The 19,683-nt window shown below is 39.4% G+C and overlaps 1 protein-coding gene across 4 annotated transcripts in view; it reads right to left on the bottom strand.

Moving 5' to 3' along the window:
- ATP8B4 (ATPase phospholipid transporting 8B4 (putative)) overlaps positions 1 to 19,683 on the bottom strand; it is a 257,802-nt gene that overhangs the window by 173,095 nt on the left and 65,024 nt on the right. For all 4 annotated transcript variants that reach the window (XM_082616903.1, XM_082616904.1, XM_082616906.1 and 1 more), the window contains 2 exons: positions 3,811 to 3,924; positions 407 to 505 (listed from right to left, as the gene is read on the bottom strand). In XM_082616903.1, the coding sequence (XP_082473029.1) occupies positions 407 to 505; positions 3,811 to 3,924 (213 nt within the window). The remainder of the gene's footprint in view (positions 1 to 406; positions 506 to 3,810; positions 3,925 to 19,683) is intronic.

The raw sequence follows: 19,683 nt of genomic DNA, 5'->3' as shown, positions 1-19,683 counted from the left end.
GATGTAAGAATACCTAATATCTACCAACTCCCAAAACTTAGACAAAGACTAGAGATATAGGATAAATAATACTTCACTAGGTGGATGCAGGTTTGTGATCCAATTCTGGTGTTACCACTAACTGGCTGTATGTTTATTAGAAAATCTTTAGTTCCTTACAGGCTTTAGTTTCCTCAAGTATAAAATGAGGGTGTGAGTCTAGTTATTGAAGCCCCCTTGCTATTATCATAAACAGGCTCTGGCTCTATGACATCTATTTTAATCATCAAATAAGTAACCATACAGTTTCTTATGGTACTTACCAAAAGAGCTTCATTCAAAAATTTCAAATGGATCTCTATTTTCTACTTCTGAGAGGTTACAATTCAAACTGAGACCTTAGTAATGCTCAAAAGCAAATACTTACATAATCATCTGTGGCATCTTTGACAGCTGTCATAGTTACCACCAGGACCAAAGGTACAATGGTGGTAAACCAGGTCAAGGAGGAAATTTCTGGAATCAGCTGAAACAAATATTTCAAGTAGTTTAGGGCTTTTAAATTTCATAAAGATAGCTTTCCATTTTTGTCACTCAATTTTATGACTTGACAGAAATTAATGAAATGATATTCAGATATTTGTACAAATATGGAACAGCTTTTCAATAATTTAAGTGTTTGCACTCAGGTATAAGACACATAGAACAGAAGTATCATTGAAACAATTTTCAGACTGCCTGACAAAAATTAAATCTTTATAGCAAGTTGAGAAGTAAGCTTCTTGAAATCTTTCACAAATGATGATCTTTCTCTAGGATGATAAATGTCACCTATCTTTTCTCAGCTTCTCATTTCAACTTTTCACAGTTTTACCAATTTCCAAAGAGAGAATCTTTTTTTTTTTTTTTTTTTTTTTTTGCGGTACGCGGGCCTCTCACTGTTGTGGCCTCTCCCGTTGCGGAGCACAGGCTCTGGACGCGCAGGCTCAGCGGCCATGGCTCATGGGCCCAACCGCTCCGCGGCATGTGGGATCTTCCCGGACCAGGGCACGAACCCATGTCCCCTGCATTGGCAGGCGGACTCTCAACCACTGCGCCACCAGGGAAACCCAAGAGAGAATCTTTGAGCACCTACCTTGCACCAGACACTGTGCCAAGTACTTTTAGATATTATGCCATTCGATCCTCAGAGAAGTTTTTTGAGTTAGATTCTGTACCAAAGGTGTTTTGCACAAACCCAGAGTGCTTGCATTCCATGTAAATAGCACCCTGAGTGCACAGCATAGAATACACTGCGAATGGCAGTCTGGAGTCAGGAAATGCCACGGCCCTGGGTATCATATTCCCATTTTATAAAAAAAAAGTATCTGAGATGTCAAACAACTAAGCCAAGAACATACACTGCTAAAACTTGAGCCTAGGTCTATTTAACTCCAAAGCTTGGACCTGTACCTGTAAAGCCACCCATCTGAGAGAGACATAGTGACAGTTGACATGACTCCCTTACAAAGGTAGTTTTCAAGTGGGGTTCATTATGGAGCTACGTCAGGGCCATCAGGCGGGGAAGGATGGGTGGAGATGGTCAGAGTGTGGCAATCAGGCCCCATCGAAACAGCACTACAATAAATTTATTGTAGTGCTGTTTTATGTAATTTTATGTAATAACTTCCAAAAAAATTTTTTTTAAAAACAAACCTCAAAAGCCTCTGAAGTACCAACAAAAATATTAGGCTGGGTGGCAGAAAAAGCTGGATTCTAGTCTGAGTTCTATCATTAACTCATGGTAAAACCTTTACACCTCACTTAACTTCTCCAGGTCTCATTTCTTCACCAATAAAAGAAAGGAGGTTGTACTGAACCATGCCAAAGATCCCTTCCAGATATAAAACTATCTGAACAAGAGCCTTTGGTCATAAATAAGAAACCCATTAGAGAAATGAGCTCAAAATTCTAGAACAGTGTAAAGGGTTCTATGAAGAAACCAAAATTCATGGGGGAAAAAGAAAGCCTCCTCAAAAATTGTAAGGTAGGGCTTCCCTGGTGGCGCAGTGGTTGAGAGTCCGTCCGCCTGCCGGTGCAGGGGACATGGGTTCGTGCCCCGGTCCGGGAAGATCCCACATACCGCGGAGCGGCTGGCCCCGTGAGCCATGGCCACTGAGCCTGCGCATCCGGAGCCTGTGCTCCGCAACGGGAGAGGCCACAACAGTGAGAGCCCCACGTACCGCAAAAAAAAAAAAAAAAATTGTAAGGCATACTTTCACTGCTTTTTTTTTTCTTGTTCAGCATCCAGTTCTTCTCAACTCTACCCTAATTCTTAAAGAACTACCCCACCCCTCTACTTGTAATTTTGTACATGTAATTTTGGTGGACTGATTCCATCCAGCTGGCTCCTAGGCTTTGGCATGTGATCTAGGTCAAGGCAATTCCTGAGCCACAGTGATTGATTTAGGATAGGAAGGTAACAGCATGGTCCAATTACAACTAATCCCAAGACTTGCTGGAGCAACAGAAAAAGTGATTCATTCTCATTCTCTCTCTCCCTCTCCCTCTTTACTCTTCCCCCTCCCTCTTCCTCTCTCCCCTTCTCCCCCTCTGCCTCTGCCTCTGTTTTACGTGGGAGTTGAAGCTAGGAGAATAAAAGTCTAAAGTTTTCAAGGATCACCAAGTAGAGAGGGCCTGTAAATAAACATGGAGGAAATCGAAAGAGGAGCCACATCCTGTTAAAATAGTTTGCCCATGAATTGTCATACATAAAATACATTAAGTGAATTTAGATGTCTACCACTTACAACCAAAAGATTCTTAACACAGTTATTCTATTGAATATTTATTCAATTAAAGAAAAAATAGTACTCAAGGTATAATCCAGATTGTATGTATCTAGTCCATCTTCTTATTTTCTATAATTAACACATAGCCCAGTACATTCTGAATCTACCAGTCTGATCGCATTAAATCACTCTGAAGTAAATACTAGGTAAATAACTGGCTAACATGAGCTGTTTATATGTATGTACATTCTTTGATTTATGCCCTTTCTTCCTAAAATATCAATAAAAGCTGAAATTTCATTTAGGTTCAAAATTTAGTCAAATGGGAAGAAAAAGAAAGGTTTCTAACTACCAATTAACCACTCAAGACTATCAAAAATAGTCACAGTGAAATAACATATAGCATACATCATTTATTTTATATATATATGTAAAATACATCATTGTTCTTAGATGCAAATGAAATTTGCCAAATTAAATTCCAAAAAGTACTACTCAGCTAGACTCCTTGCTTCAACTCTCTCAATACCCGTACTGTGAATGTGATAGGGAGATAAAGAAAGGAAGGAAGGGGGCTTCCCTGGTGGCGCAGTGGTTGAGAGTCCGCCTGCGGATGCAGGGGACGCGGGTTCGTGCCCCGGTGCGGGAGGATCCCACATGCCGCATAGCGGCTGGGCCCGTGAGCCATGGCCGCTGAGCCTGCGCGTCCGGAGCCTGTGCTCCGCAATGGGAGAGGCCACAACAATGAGAGGCCCAATTAGCTAAAAAAAAAAAAAAAAAAAAAAAAAAAAGGATGGTTTGGTTCAAACAAAGTACAAGGCAGCATTTTAAAATGACCTCAGTGTTTAAAATGATGAATGTACTAGTTTTTACCCATTCCTAGCCCTCCCACCGTTGTGAAGAGAAACAGCAATAATAACTAAATAATTAAAAATCTTATAAAGCTGATTTTCTCTAAGCACTTCTCTAAGCACTGATTTAGCTAAGTAAAATAACTTATTTTTTCAAGTTATATGAATATTTTAAACAAACAGATGATGAAATACAACCTAAACATTACCTGTAAAATCAGAAGGAAAAGGAAATACACATTTGCCACTCTTTGAAACTGTTCAAATAAATTAATGGGCAAGAAGGTGAGAATGTTGTACTTGCATGTGTGGATACGATTATCCTGAAAAAGAAACAGAATCACATTAGGTTGGGGCGAAGCATTGCTCATTATCAAATAGCTCTAAATTTACAAGACTGAGCATGAGTTATGCCAGAGCAAGAAAGATAAGTCAACTATCTAGGAAATTTCAAACTCTGTGTGGGCCAAGGGTTTCATTTTTCCCAAGATGACATGCTCCTGATACTAGGTGCAATTACTGTTTCATTCCATAAAATCATCCATGACTAAAAAATTTATCAAGTGCAAAAGTCTGCCCCTGACTTTTTTTATTCTTATGCTTCATTCATTTGGCAGCTATTTCTTGAGAACCTACTGTATGAGGATACTGAGCTCATGCTGGGTCTCGTGAGGTAAGAAGGAACTTTAAGGATCACCTGGTTCACCTTCCCAAAGCATGACCCTGTAGATAACTCTGACAAGGGGCCCCTAGGTCTGTCTTTGAAAGTCTTCTGATAGGAAACTGATCACCTTACCAGGCAGCCTATTTCCATTTCAGAATGGGAATTGCTAGAAAGGTCTTTATTATGAGAGATTCAAATCTGCCTCCCTGTAAATTTTGCCATATGCCAAATTCCATCCCTGGGGCCACCTAAATCAAGTCTAAGCCTTTTCCATGTTGACAACCTTCAAATACTTGAAGATGACTCATAGGACTCCCCTAAATCTTCTCCACTATGATCTAGACATTCCCAAAACCCTCAGCCATTCTCCATGACTTTTCATGGACATCTTTTCCAGGTCAGCGTTTTCTGCATCCATCTCAACCTCTCTGCATCTCTCTTAAAACATGGTGTCCAGAACTAAACACATACTGCAGATCTGCTACAACTGATCCGTGTACAAAAGAAACTTTGATGTTCCATATTCTGGATTATTGTACTAATATGCCTTAAAAATTCATTAGCATTTTGTCAATTAATCTCACTGTTTATTCATATTGAGGTTTTTTTAATTTTAGAATTTTATTTATTTTTTTATACAGCAGATTCTTATTAGTTATCCATTTTATACATATTAGTATATATATGTCAATCTCAATCTCCCAATTCATCACACCACCACACCCCCCTGCCACTTTCCCCCCTTGGTGTCTATACGTTTGTTCTCTATATCTGTCTCTATTTCTGCCCTGCAAACCGGTTCATCTGTACCATTTTTCTAGGTTCCACATATATATTCATATTGAGTTTTGATGAACTAAAATCTCTAGGTCATTTCTTCATAAATCACTAACAAATCAGGGTTCCCCTTCCTAAACATTCACAGTTGATTTTGTTTTAAATACTGATGATATTTCATATATTCCTACTATACAAGCCAAATGAAAGCAATTAATCATGAGTGTTCTATCCCAAAGTAGTAAACATTCCTCCCAGCTTTATGTCATCAAAAAATTTCAAACACATGCCTTTTATATAGTCTTCCAAAGCTATATAAAACTAATACATTAAAAAGTTCAGAGCTAAAAACCAAAAAACAATTTTTTAATTAAGGAAATAAAACTATGGCAAGCTACTAGAGACTTCTCCACAGATTAATGTTAATATCTTTTTCAGGTGTTTATATCTACCTAACTATATTCCCATGAGGCTTAACTCTATCTTATTCACAAAGATAGCAGGAAAATTTGGGGTGACAGATCTTACTGACATTCAGAATCAACATACCCAGAGAATTTCCATCCACTAATATTTTTAAATGGAGGTTAGTCTGTGTGACCTATTTTTTTTATTTTTTACTGAAGTATATTCTACTTACAATTTTGTGTTAGTTTCTGGTGTACAGCAAAGTGATTCAGATATATATATATATTCTTTATATATATATTCTTATATATATGTTCTTTTCCATATTCTTTTCCATTATAGTTTATTACAGGATATTAAATATAGCTCCCTGTGCTATAGAGTAGGACCTTTCTGTTTATCCATTCTATACATAATAGTTTGCATCTGCTAACCCCAAATTCCCAATCTATTCATCCACCACCCTGTTCCCCTTGGCAACCACAAGTCTGTGCTCTATGTCTGTGAGTCTGCTCCTGTTTCATAGATAGGGTCATTTGTGTCATATTTTAGAATCCACATATAAGTAATATCATATGGTATTTGTCTTTCTCTTTCTCACTTAGTTTACTTAGTATGATAATCTCTAGGTCCACCCATGTTGCTGCAAATGGTGTTATTTCATTCCTCTTTATGGCTGAGTAGTATTCTGTTATATATATATATATATATATATATATATATATATATATATATATATATATATATATATATATATGCCATATCTTCTTTATCCATTCATCTGTCAATGGAGATTTAGGTTGCTTCCATATCTTGGTTATTGTAAATAGTACTCAATGAACATTGGGGTGCATGTATCTTTTCGAATTAGAGTTTTGTCTGGACATATGCCCAGGAGTGTGACTGCTGGATCATACGGCAACTCTATTTTAAGATTTTTGAGGAACATCCATACTGTTTTCCATGGTGGCTGCACCAACTTACGTTTCCACAAACAGTGCAGGAGGGTTCCCTTTTCTCCACAACCTCTCCAGCGTGTTATTTGTAGACTTTTTAATGACGGCCATTCTGACCAGTGTGAGGTGGTACCTCATTGCAGATCTGATTTACATCTCTCTAATAATTAGCGATGTTGAGCATCTTTTCATGTGCCTATTGGCCATCTGTATGTTGTCTTTGGAGAAATGCTTATTTAGGTCTTCTGCCCATATTTTGATTGGGTTGTTTGTTGTTGCTGAGCTGTTTGTATATTTTGGAAATTAAGCTCTCTTCAGTCGCATCATTTGCAAATATTTTCTCCCAGTCCGTAGACTGTCATTTCTTTTTGTTTCTGGTTTCCTTTGCTGTGCAAAAGCTTGTAAGTTTGATTAGGTCCCATTTGTTTATTTTTGCTTTTATTTCTGTTGCCCTAGGAGACTGACCTAAGAAAACACTTGTATGATTTATGTCAGAGAATGTTTTGCCTATGTTCTCCTCTAGGAGTTTTATGATGTCACATCTTATATTTAAGTCTTTAAGCCATCTTGGGTTAATTTTTGTGTATGGTGTGAGGGTGTGTTATAACTTCATTGATTTACATGTAGCTGTCCACCTTTCCCAACACCACGTGCTGAACGGACTCTTTTTTCCATTGTATATTCACACCTCCTTTGTCAAAGATTGATTGACTATAGGTGTGTGGGTTTATTTATGGGCTATTTTATTTCATTGATCCATATGTCTGTTTTTGTGCAAATACCATGTGGTTTTGATGACTGTAGTTTTGTAGTATTGTCTGAAGTCTGGGAGGGTTATTCCTCCTGCTTTGTTCTTTTAGCTCAGAATTGGTTTGGCAATTCTGGGTCTTTTATGACCCAGAATTGGGTTCCATATAAATTTTAGGATTATTTGTTCTAGTTCTGTGAAAAATCTCATGGGTAATTTGATAGGGATCACATTAAATCTGTAGATTGCTTTGGGTAGTATGGCCATTTTAACAATATTAATTCTTCCAATCCAAGAGCCTGGGATATCTTTCCATTTCTTGAATCATCTTCAATTTCCTTTATCAATGTTTTATAGTTCTCAGCATATGTCTTTCAGCTCCCTGGTGAGGTTTATTCCTAAGTATTTTTTTATGCGATTTTAAAAAGGATTGTTTTTTTGCATTCCCCTTCTGATATTTCATTGTAAGTGTAAGGAAATGTAACCAATTTCTGTATGTTAATCTTGTATTCTGCTACCTTGCTGTATTTGTTTATCAGTTCTAGTAGTTTTTTGTGTGGAGTCTTTAGGGTTTTCTATATATAGTATCATGTCATCTGCTTATAATGACAGTTTTACCTCTTCCCTACTAGTCTGAATACCTTTAATTTCTTTTTCTTGTCTGACTGCTGTAGCTAGGACTTCCAATCCTATGTTAAGTGACAGTGGACATCCTTGTCTTGTTCCAGATTTTAGCAGGAAGGCTTTTAGCTTTTCACCATTGAGTATTAATTTGGCTGTGGATTTGTCATAAATAATTTTTATTATGTTGAGATATGTTCCCTCTATACACACTTTGGTAAGAGCTTTTATTGTGAATGGATGTCAAATTTTATCAAATGCTTTTTCTGCATCTATTGAGATGATCATGTGGTTTTTGTCTTTCCTTTTGTGTCTGTGGTGTATCACATTGATTTGCATATGTTGAACCATCCTTGTTACCCTGGGATGAATCCAACTTGATGATGGTGTATGACCTTTTTTATGTGTAGTTGGATTCTGTTTGCTAGTATTTTGTTGAGAATTTTTGCATCTTTATTCATCAAAGATATTGGTCTGTAATTTTCTTTTTTGGTAGTGTCTTTGTCTAGTTTTGGTATCAGGCTGATGGTGGCTTCATAGAATGACTTTGGGAGTGCTCCCACCTCTTTAATCTTTTGGAAGAGTTTGAGAATGATCAATATAAGTTCTTCATTGCATGCTTGGTAGAATTCCCCAGTGAAGCCATCTGGTGCTGGACTTTTGCTTGCCAGAGTTTTTTTTTTTTTTTTTAATTACAGATTCCATTTCACTTCTAGTGATGGGTCTGTTCAAATTATCTATTTCTTCTTAATTCAATTCTGGTGGGCTGTATATTTCTAGAAAGTTGTCCATTTCTTCTAGGGTGTCCAATTTGTTGGCATATAATTGTTCATAGTATTCTCTTAAAGTTTTTTTTTTTCCCTGCGGTATCGGTTTTTATTTCTCCTCTTTCCTTTCTTCTTTTGTTTATTTGGGTCTTCTCTCTTTTCTTCTTGGTGAGCTTGGCCAGAAGTTTGTCAATTTTTTACCCCTTTAAAGAACCAGCTCTTTGTTTTATCAATTTTTTTCTACTGTTTTTTTAATCTCTATTTTATTTATTTCCTCTCTGATCTTTATTATCTCCTTCTTTCTGCTGACTTTAGGTTTTGTTTGTTCTTTTCCTAATTCTTTTAGGTGGTAAATTAGGTCATTTATTTCAGACTTTCCTTATTTCTGGAGGAAGGCCTGTATCACTATGAACTTCCCACTTAGAACTGCTATTGCTGCATCCCACAGATTTTGTATGGTTGTGCTTTCATTGTCATTTGTCTCAAGGTATTTTTAAAATTCCTCTTTGATTTCATCATCGACCCATTGGTTTTTTTTTTAGTAGCATGTTGTTGAATCTCCATGTAATCATTTTTTTCTCATTTCTCTTTCTGTGGTTGATTTCTAGTTTAATGCCGTGGTAAGGAAACATACTTGAGATAATTTCTCTCCTCCTAAATTTGTTGAGGCTTGTTTTGTGTCCTAGTATGTGGTCAATCCTAGAGAATGTTCAATGTGCACTTGAAAAGAATGTGTATTCCATTATTTTTGGATGTAATATCATGAAAATATCGATTAAGTCTAACTGTTCTATTGTATTATTTAGGATCTCTGTTGCCTTATTGATTTTCTGTCTGGAAGATCTGTCTATTGATGTGAGTGGGCTGTTAAAGCCTCCTACTAGTATTGCATTCTCATCAATTTCTCCCTTTACATATGTTAGTATTTGTTTTATGTATTTGAGTGCTCCTATATTATGTGTATATATGTTAACACATGTAATATCCTCTTCTTATATTGATCCTTCTATCCTTATATAGTGTCCTTCTTTATCTTTCTTTATGGCCTTTGTTTTAAAGTCTATTTTGTCCGATATGAGTATTGCTACCCCTGCTTTCTTGTCATTTCCATTTGCATGAAATACCTTTTTCTGTCCCCTCACTTTCAATCTATGTGTGTTCTTTGCCCTAATGTAGGTCTCTTGTAGGCAGCATATTGTAGACTCTTGTTTTTTTTTATCCAATCTGCCACTCTATGTCTTTTGATTGGAGTATTTAGTCCATTGACACTTAAGGTAATTGTTGATAGATATGTATTTATTGCCATTTTAAACCTCATTTTCCAGTTGGTTTTGTATTTATTCTTGTTCCTTTCTTTTTCTTTTTGTTCTTCCTTTTGTGGTTTGACGGTTTTCTTTTGTATTATGCTTGTGTTCTCTTCTTTTTGGTTTTTGTGAACTTACTGTATGCTTTTGATTTGTGGTTACCTTATTTTTCAAGTATGTTAACCCATTCCAATATCTACTTGCTTTAGACTGGTAGTCATATGAGCTCAAACACATTCTAAAAAAAATCTACATTTTCTTACCCTCCTCCCCACATTTTATTATTTTGATGCCCTTTTTTACATCTTCAGGTATATCCTTTTGCTCTTCATTGTGGTTATCATCACTTTCACAAAATTAAAAAAAATTTTTTTAAATCTGTGTACTGGCTTAAGTGATTTACTTTCCGATTGTGATTTTCTCTTTCCTATAGATTCTTGCTTCTTTTCTACCCAGAGAAAACCTTTTCATATTTCTTTTAGGATAGGTTTAGTATTGCTATATTCTTTTTAGATTTTGTTTGTCTGAGAAATTCTTTCTCTCTCCTTCTATTCTAAATGATAATCTTGCTGGGTAGAGTATCCTAGGTTGCAGATTTTTCCCTTTCAGGACTTTAAATATATCTTGCTACTCCCTTCTGGCCAGCAACATTTCTGTAGAGAAATCAGCTGCTGGCCTTTTGGTGGTTCCCTTGTAACTAACTCTTTTTCTCTTGCTATCTTTAGAATCTTCCCATTAATTTTTGCCATTTTAATTATAGTATGTCTTGGTGTAGGTCTGTTTGGTTCATCTTGTTTGGGACCCTCTGTGCTTCCAGTACCTAGATATCTGTTTCCTTCTTTAGGTTTGGGAAGTTTTAAGCCATAATTTCTTCAAATACATTTTTGATCCCCTCTTCTCTCCTTCTCTTCCTACCTATTATGTGTAGATTGGCATGCTTTATATTATCCCATAGGCCATGTATATTGCTTTCTCTTTTTTTTTTTCATTTTTCTTTCTGCCTGCTGTTCTGATTGGGTGATTTCCATTATTCCATCTTCCATATCACTTATTCATTCTTCTTCATTATTCAGTTTGCTACTTATTGCCTTTAGCTCAGCTTTCATCTTAGCAAGTGAGTTTTCTAATTTTTCTTTGTTCCTCTTTATAGTTTCTAGTTCCTTTTTACAATAATCTGCATTTCTATCAACAGCCTTTCTTAATTCCTTCAGTATTTTTATTACTTCCTTTTTTAACTTGGAGTCTATTAGACTGGAGAGGTCTGTTTCATTGTTTGTTCTTTCAGGAGAATTCTCTTGATCTTTTAATTAGGAATGGTTCCTCTCCTTCATCATTTTACTTATATTTCTCTTACTCTATGAGTTTAGGAGAAACAGTTATCTACTGTGGTCTTGGAGAGATGTTTTTATGTGGGAGCATCCCTGTGTAGCCTTGAATGAGTCTAATATTTTTGGTGTGTGGGTTGCTTTTAGTATGGATGCCTGCTGCATCTTTCCTCAGTGTGTGCTGGCCATTTTCTCTTTGGTAGAGGGTGTGACTGGTGTGGTGATGAGAGCCTGCACTGGATATTGAGGGCCTCCTCTTTGTTCTGTGACTGTCACAGTTCTGTCAAGGGCAGAGCCTGCTCCCCAGTTATTGGAGTAGAAGCCCCCAGATCCATTTCTGAGCTGTGGTGTGAGGTAGGCAGGACTAGGGCACTCCTGCTGGGGGACAAGCCACTGAGTATTCCTCCCCTGGAACTGTCCACCAGTGAGTATGCTCTGTGGTGTCACCTGATACATGTGGTGTGGGCTCACAAAGTACACAGTCCTGCCTCAACTGTGGGAATGCAGGCAGTTGGCCCTGGTGTTCCTCCAGTGTTGTATTCACAAAGCCACCAGCACAGATCCATAGGTGCAGATCCACTAAAGTCAAGTACCAAGACCTCAGTAGTCATGCACCTGGACCTGCCATGGGAGCTATGGAAGCAGCCCAGACACGGCCCCACCTCCATGTGCATACGCCTGCCCGCAAAGCCCACAGCTGCTTATGCTGGACCTGCCCCAGACACGGGAGCACCCATAGTCCACTAGAATATCCTGCACACACTGAGTTCACAAAGGCCCCAGTGGCTGTGGTGTAAATCTGTGGATCGCACAGCCATGGAGAGAGGGCTCAGATTTCAGCCCTACTTCCTACATCACGCAACCCCTTGGGGATCAGCTCTGATTTCAGCCCCGCCTCCACCTGTGGGCAATCCACTGGCTCTTGCACTCTCCCAGAGCTCACGGAGGTGGAGCCACACCCACTGTGAGCACACCAAGAGTGAGGCTGCTATGGTGGGGGCCCCACTCCTCCCTTCATGCCCCCATTAACAATGGCACTTCACTTCTATGGTGGGCCTGGGCTCCTTCCATGTATACTCCCTGATTGCAGCCTGTATCACACTCCAGCCACCTCAGGCTGTCTCTGTGCAGCCAACCTCAATCCTCTCCCTGGGTCTGTCCTTTGAAGCCTGACTTTCAGCACTCAGCCCCCACATGCACCAGCAGACATGTGTCTAGGGCTGGGGACAGAAGGGAGGTGGCACAGACCGTCGATACTGGTCTTTCTCTGTTCTGCCTGCTGCAAACCCACTGCTGCACTCTCCTTTGTGCTCCCTTTCTGTCCCAGCTGATCTCCCCACCAGTGAAGCAACTTTCCAGGGTAAGGGAACCTCTCCTCTTTCACAGCTCGTTCCCAGAGAAACAGGTCCTATCCTGATTCTTTTTATTTTTTTTTCTTTCATCCTACCAAGTTATGTGGTAATCTTTCTTGCAATTCTGGCTGTCTGAGATCTTCTGCCCACATTCAGTAGGTATTCTGTGAGAATGGTTCCACATGTAGAAATATTTTTGGTACATTTGTGGGAGGAGGTAAGCTCCACCTCCTTCTCTTCTGCCATCTTGATTGGAGCCTCCTGCCATGTGACTTGTTTTAAATGAACCTACACTGACTCCCAGCAATCACTACTACCTGTTTAAAGAAAATACTGTCATCTGTTAAATGGCCATTTTTAACATCTACCAGGAATCAATGCATCCAGCTCTGTGAAACAAGCTGTGGGAGAGTAGGAGAGGTGTCAAGAGAAAGATATGCAGCTTAGTTGGTCTGATGCATAGGACTGTGCTGAAAACTGTCTGTGAGCTGATGATGACTATTTTGCAGTGAGTTCTCTACCCAAGAGATGGACTGGGTAGGAAGGCTGTGAGAGCTGTTGGTCACAACACATTTTTCTAAAAAAGGGACTTGGAAAAATAATGGGGAAGAGGAAAGCTAAGGAGAAAAAGCAGTTAACCAAAAGGATCACAAATTCCTAATTCTATTTTATATTTTCCTTCCAAGTTGAAACTAAAATAGAGGTTAAGCCTGTATCTTGCTAAAAACAGACAGAACATCTGCTGGGACCATGACATTCAAAACTATAGCAGGAATTATAAAGAAACTCTCCTACAAAATTGAATTCCACATAGGTGAAGAGTAAATTGTATGGGATAAAGTGATAATGCCAAATGGGGACTGTGACATTTCTATTTAAACTGGTGTATAGCAATGATGTGTTTGTTCTACGGGCTCTGTTGTGACTTAGTCACAGATGATGTGAACCCTCATAGCTGACTGGGAACAAGGAACGACGGCTCCCCCTCCTGGAGAATCTCTGCACCCTTTTACCTTTCTTTGTTTTTCAATCGAAAGGAAAAAAACGTTTCCACTTCCACTGTCCTATCCAAGAATGTGAGCGTAAGACCTTAATATTCAGTCACTTCACTGAGCCAGTCTATTGGCTTACAGTCAAATTGTATCACAACTCATTCTATAATACAGCACGGAAGATCTTCACCACTATCCTCTTAGCACTACTTTTCCACGAAGGACAACTAGAAATATCACAGTTCAGAAGAAAGGAGGAGGAAGTGGAGGAGGAGGAAGGCAAGGAGAAAGGAGAACATCTAGGGAATCTGTAGAGCATCTTTAGTGCTGACATACATCAGGCTGGAAGTCATGGCTTTAGTCTGTTAGCCAGGTGGACCAGTTAACTGATCCCATGATGAGGTAGGTTTAACCACACGGTCACAAGGAATCTTGGACCAAGACAGGCCTCCCATGTGGTGGGAAAGAGCCTGACCCTAGAGGAGCATCAGGGACCATCTTCTCCCTGTAAGAAGCTCACTTCCAAGAGGAAGAGGGCAGAGCTGAGCTGAAGAGACCCAGATATTCCACCAAGATTGATACATCAAGTGAATAATTCCACGTCTCATGGGGCAGAGTGAGAAAACGGGTGGACAGAGAAATGTCACCCCAGTAGAGACCCCTCCATCTGGAAGGCACCATCAGAATGAGGAAAAAGCATTGCTCCTCTAAAATACATTAATACAAAGACCCTGAGATGAGCAGAAGGTGGCACACCTGCAGATCTAAAAGAGGGACTATGAGGCTGGACTACAGAGGTCAGCACAAACTGAAGTTAGAGAGAGAAGTTTCTTGCAATCTATACTAAGGATTTTTATCTTTATTTTAATGTCTTGAGTAATCCTCGTAAGATTCTAATTTTAAACGATTACCCTAGCTATGGGGGTAGTGGGGGAGGGGGAGAACAAAGATGGAGGCGACAAAGAATAGACGTGAGAAGACCAATGAGGAGGTCTTTCACTTAGTACAGATGAGAGATGATGGGTGGCTTAGACCGGGTGATGGCAGAAGGGGCAGCAATGAATAATAATAATAACAACAACAACAATAGTAATAGCTGATATTTATCAAGCTCTTACTGTGTGTACTGTTCTAAGAGCTTTACATTTCATAGGTCATTTTATCCTCATAACATTCTTATGAAATAGGTATTATTATCCCCATTTTATAGAAGGGAAATCCAAGGTACAGTGATATTAAGTAGTTTATGCAAGATTGCACAGCTTATAAGTAGTGGAACCAAGATTTGAATCAAGGTACTCTGCTTCCAGAACCCATTCTCTTCACCACTGTGCTTCTCCAGTTCACTGCAAAGCAGATGTCTCTTCTGCTTTCAGAGCAATCAGCCCTTGCTTTCTCCTCTACTCTGTATTTCTGGCCTGCTGTCACTTTCTCACCAAAGAAATAGTGTCATGTCTACCCCCTCCTCTTGAGTCAATCCCCTCAGTAGGAGCCCCAGTTACCTACTGCCTAATGTATGACCACAACGTCCTGGTACTCCCTTTCAATCCCCCCCAAAGCTCAATATACACAAATAGTATAGCTAACCACTCCCTTATTTCAGCTTTCCAACAGAAGCAGCAGAGGTCCTTTACATTTGCAACACTGACTATTTGGTGGAGGGGACGAATAAAGTAAAAAATGATATATTCTTCAAGGGGGCCATCAAATAAAATATTCGTAAAATGAGAAGCATTATTTTTTATAATCAGATTTTGTTGTATAATCATATTGCTTAAGAAAACAAAGCAAATAGACAGTAACAAACACTGCTAAACTAGGAAACAGAGCATTTGAGGAGTTTGCCTCAATCCTTCCACTGGCAAAATGGAGCTAATAACATTTCTCATTATACATTTATACAATTGTTGTGGAGATAAGGTGATATCATAGACATGAAAACATCTTTGCTAAGTTGAAAAAATTATACAAATAGAGGATTTTTGTGAGCAATCCTCAAATAACCCAAATGGGTTTAGGAAATCCAATGTCCTAGGCAGGATAAACCGGGTATGCCATAGTAACAAACCCAGAATCTTCATGGTTTAACATAAAATAAGGGTTTATTTTTTGCTCATACTACTTGTGCAGCATGAGCCAGCAGGGAGACTCTGCTCATCATAGTTACTCACAATGGACCAGCCACCATCTCAAAGGCTTCCAGTTGCCATACCAGAGGGAAAGAGAAAGTTCTGAAGAGTCTCACACCACAAGTTAATGCTTCAACCCAAATGCTCACAGCTCGTTGACCAGAAAGCGTAACCATGTGTCCAAAAGGCAGAAAGCCAGAAACACTAATGGACACCACTAATGGCTATCACAACCAGAAATGGAAACTAACCCTAATATCTGAAGAATGCAAGACACATCAGCTACAAAAAGTAAATATCAAAAACAAACCTTAGTGCCCCCAATCCAGTCCTGTTTTAATGCCAGGTATAAGAGACATTTGACTATTTCCCCCTTCCCCTCAGCTAACAGTGCTCCAAATTTCTTAGTCCTGTGATCTGGATGGACTTAACTCCCCTCCATAACTCCAGGGTCAGGCCCAGATTAGTTTAAACTAACTACATGGCCCATCCTCTTAATTACAATTTTGATTTCAGGGATTAGCACATCACTATGTCATGTGATTAAGGTCTTACTAACACTCAGTTCTGGTAATTTGCTGGAGATGTAGGCTTTCTCTCTCTTACTAGATTCCAATCAGGAAGCAAGTAGCCTTCGCCGTCACTGACAGCATCTCGGGACCATGAGTGGAGGAGGCTGCAAAGAATAAATCCTGCACTGAAGATGCAGGGCCAGGAAATGCAGAGAACAAAACTAGACCAAGCCTCTCCTGGGGCTAGCCCCATCTCTGGACTTTTTAGTTATATGATCTGTCCATGTATTGTATTGTCTAAGTCAATTTGAGCTGATTTTTCTTTTACACCCAACCAACTGAATGCCAGGTAAGACCATTAATAATATATACAAGATCAGTTTACATTTTTATATAGTAGTTTACTTTTATCTCTATATTTGCTTTAAACAGTGAGTCATGGAAGGCTGAGCCTAAATGTGTTTGGCGGTTGTCTGGGGACACTGCCTGCGTCTGTGAATCCCACAGGCCAAACCCCAGGAGTTTTAGCAATGAGTACCAAATTTTCAGCACTAGCAAAAGATCTTCCCACATGTGAGGAAACATTTTTATGTCATGACAGGTATAAAAAGTAACTGAGGGATCTTGAGTGGGGAAAAAGCCTGTTTTTCTTACCAGAAGAGGAGACAGATATAGAAGTGTTACAGTACAATCTGGATTCCAGAGAGAGAAATAGCCTGACTCTTAAGGGAGAAATTATCTCTAAACCATAAAATGAAAACCAAAAAGAGACTGTGCCCACAGACTACTTGCATTAAAAAGGAAGTGGCCTAAAGGCATTTGCACCATACAGGAAATATGCAAAACACCAATGTTTATGCAAAGATCCCGGAAGAATGCATGTATGGGGCAAGAGGGCCTGGAGATTGGTTGTCTGGCACCTCACTGGTACCAGGCAGAAGCACAACTCCTCAGTATTAGTCAAATGTTGCCCACTGAGGAGTCTACAGCGTTCCAGGTTGGGAGGAATGGAGAGGTGATAATGCTCCTCTATGAACTATTAAGGGAGGGTCAACCCACAGAAGGAGCTTTACAGAGAGCTGGCGACAAACCTTGGCTAAAATCAGTATCATCACCACCACCATCACCACCATCAGCAGCAGTATAACATTCTCCTGAGCCTGGGCTCCCCAGCATGAACAAAAACTTGTGGGAGTGAAAGAGCAGAGGCCACAATTCCCCCAACGTTCATCTATTCATTCAACTAAGGGCCTTCTATGTGTCAGGCACTGTGTCATTAAGCCAGGACTACAGAACTGAATAAAGTCCCTACCCTCCTACAGCAAGTTTGCACTTTAGTTGTAGAGAGAGAGGCAGACAATAAACTTGTAAACTGATGACACAATTTAAGATAGTGATCAATGCTACGAAGAAAACAGTGAGCAATAGAGCAAGAGCACCTGGCCTGACAAGATTCCCTTAAGAAGCCAGCTTGTTTGGCTTTCCAGGTTAATGCAAACTCAGGATTACGCTATCTGATGAGACCGCTGGGGTACCTGTGTCCCCACGGGATGCCCCAAACAGTTCTTCAGGCTATCAGGAAAAAAATTAAGAAGAGGGGCTTCCCTGGTGGTGCAGAGGTTGAGAGCCTGCCTGCCAATGCGGGGGACACGGTTCGTGCCCCAGTCCAGGAGGATCACACATGCTGTGGAGCGGCTGGGCCCGTGAGCCATGGCTGCTGGGCCTGCACGTCTGGAGCCTGTGCTCCGCAATAGGAGAGGCCACAGCAGTGAGAGGCCCGCATACCGCAAAAAAAAAAAAAAAAAAAAAAAAAATTAAGAAGAACTTCCATAATATATTTTAACAAAAAATTCAACAGTTAAGGTTCCCTAATGATTAATGTGCAGATTGTCTTTATTATATATGTATACACATATATAATCATACAAACATATATACACTTATATAAATATGTATATATGTAAATATTACAATTATATATATATATATAAAGTAAATACGAGTATACTGGGAAAGTTTTCTTTTTACAAGTAGGAAGCATGCCCAAAAGTTTGAAGACTGTATAGTTTTGCTTGTTATCATTGGTGTATTTCTTTATTAGTTGGGTTGCTCTCATTCTTTTAATTCTTTTTTTCTTTTTTTATTTTAATAACTTTATTTTATTTATTTATTTATTTATTTATTTATTATTTCCTTTCTCCCTTTTCTTCTGCGCGGTGTGGCTGACAGGCTCTTGGTGCTCTGGCCAGGTGTCAGGCCTGAGCCTCTGAGGTGGGAGAGCTGAGTTCAGGACACTGGTCCACTAGAGACCTCCCAGCCCCTCATAATATCAATTGATGAGAGCTCTCCCAGAAATATCAGTCTCAAAGCTAAGACCCAGCTCCACTGAACGACCAGCAAGCTCCAGTGCTGGACAACCCATGCCAAACAACTAGCAAGACAGGAACACAACCCCACACATTAGCAGAGAGGCTGCCTAAAATCATAATAAGTTCACAGACACCACGAAACACACCACTGGATGCAGTCCTGCCCACCAGAAAGACAATATCCAGCCTCATTCACCAGAACACAGGCAACAGTCACCTCCACCAGGAAGGCAACACAACACACCGAACAAACCTTACCCACTGGGGCAGACACCAGAAACAAGGAAACTATGAACCTGCAGCCTGCAAAAAGGAGACCCCAAAAACAGTAAGTGAAGCAAAATGAGAAGACAGAGAAATACACAGAAGATGAAGGAGCAAGGTAAAAACCCACCAGCCCAAACAAATGAAGAGGAAATAGGCAGTCTACCTGAAAAAGAATTCAGAGTCATGATAGTAAAGATGATCCAAAATCTTGGAAATAGAATGGAGAAAATACAAGAAACGCTTAACAAGGATGTAGAACTAAAGAGCAAACAAACAATGATGAACAACACAATAAATGAAATTAAAAATTCTCTAGAAGGAATCAATAGCAGAATAACTGAGGCAGAAGAACAGATAGGTGACCTGAAAGATAAAATAGTGGAAATAACTATTGCAGAGCAGAATAAAGGAAAAAGAATGAAAAGAATTGAAGACAGTCTCAGAGACCTCTGGGACCCCATTAAATAGTCCAACATTCGAATTATAGGGGTCCCAGAAGAAGAAGAGAAAAAGAAAGGGACTGAGAAAATATTTCAAGAGATTATAGTTGAAAACTTCCCTAATATGGGAAAGGAAAGAATCAATCAAGTCCACGAACTGCACAGAGTCCCAAACAGGATAAATCCAAGGAGGAACACACCAAGACACATATCAATCAAACTATCAAAAATTAAATACAAAGAAAAAATATTGAAAGCAGCAAGAGAAAAGCAACAAATAACATACAACAGAATGCCCATAAGCTTAACAGCTGATCTTTCAGCAGAAACTCTCCAAGCCAGAAGAGTGTGGCAGGGCATATTTAAAGCAATGAAAGGGAAAAACCTACAACCAAGATCACTCTACCCAGCAAGGATCTCACTCAGATTCAACAGAGAAATTAAAACCTTT

The sequence above is a fragment of the Mesoplodon mirus genome, assembly GCF_964341445.2.
Source record: "Mesoplodon mirus genome assembly, chromosome: 4".
Lineage (NCBI taxonomy): Eukaryota > Metazoa > Chordata > Mammalia > Artiodactyla > Ziphiidae > Mesoplodon > Mesoplodon mirus.
Note: the sequence above shows the minus strand (reverse complement) of the source record. Positions and strands in the feature narration are given on the sequence as shown.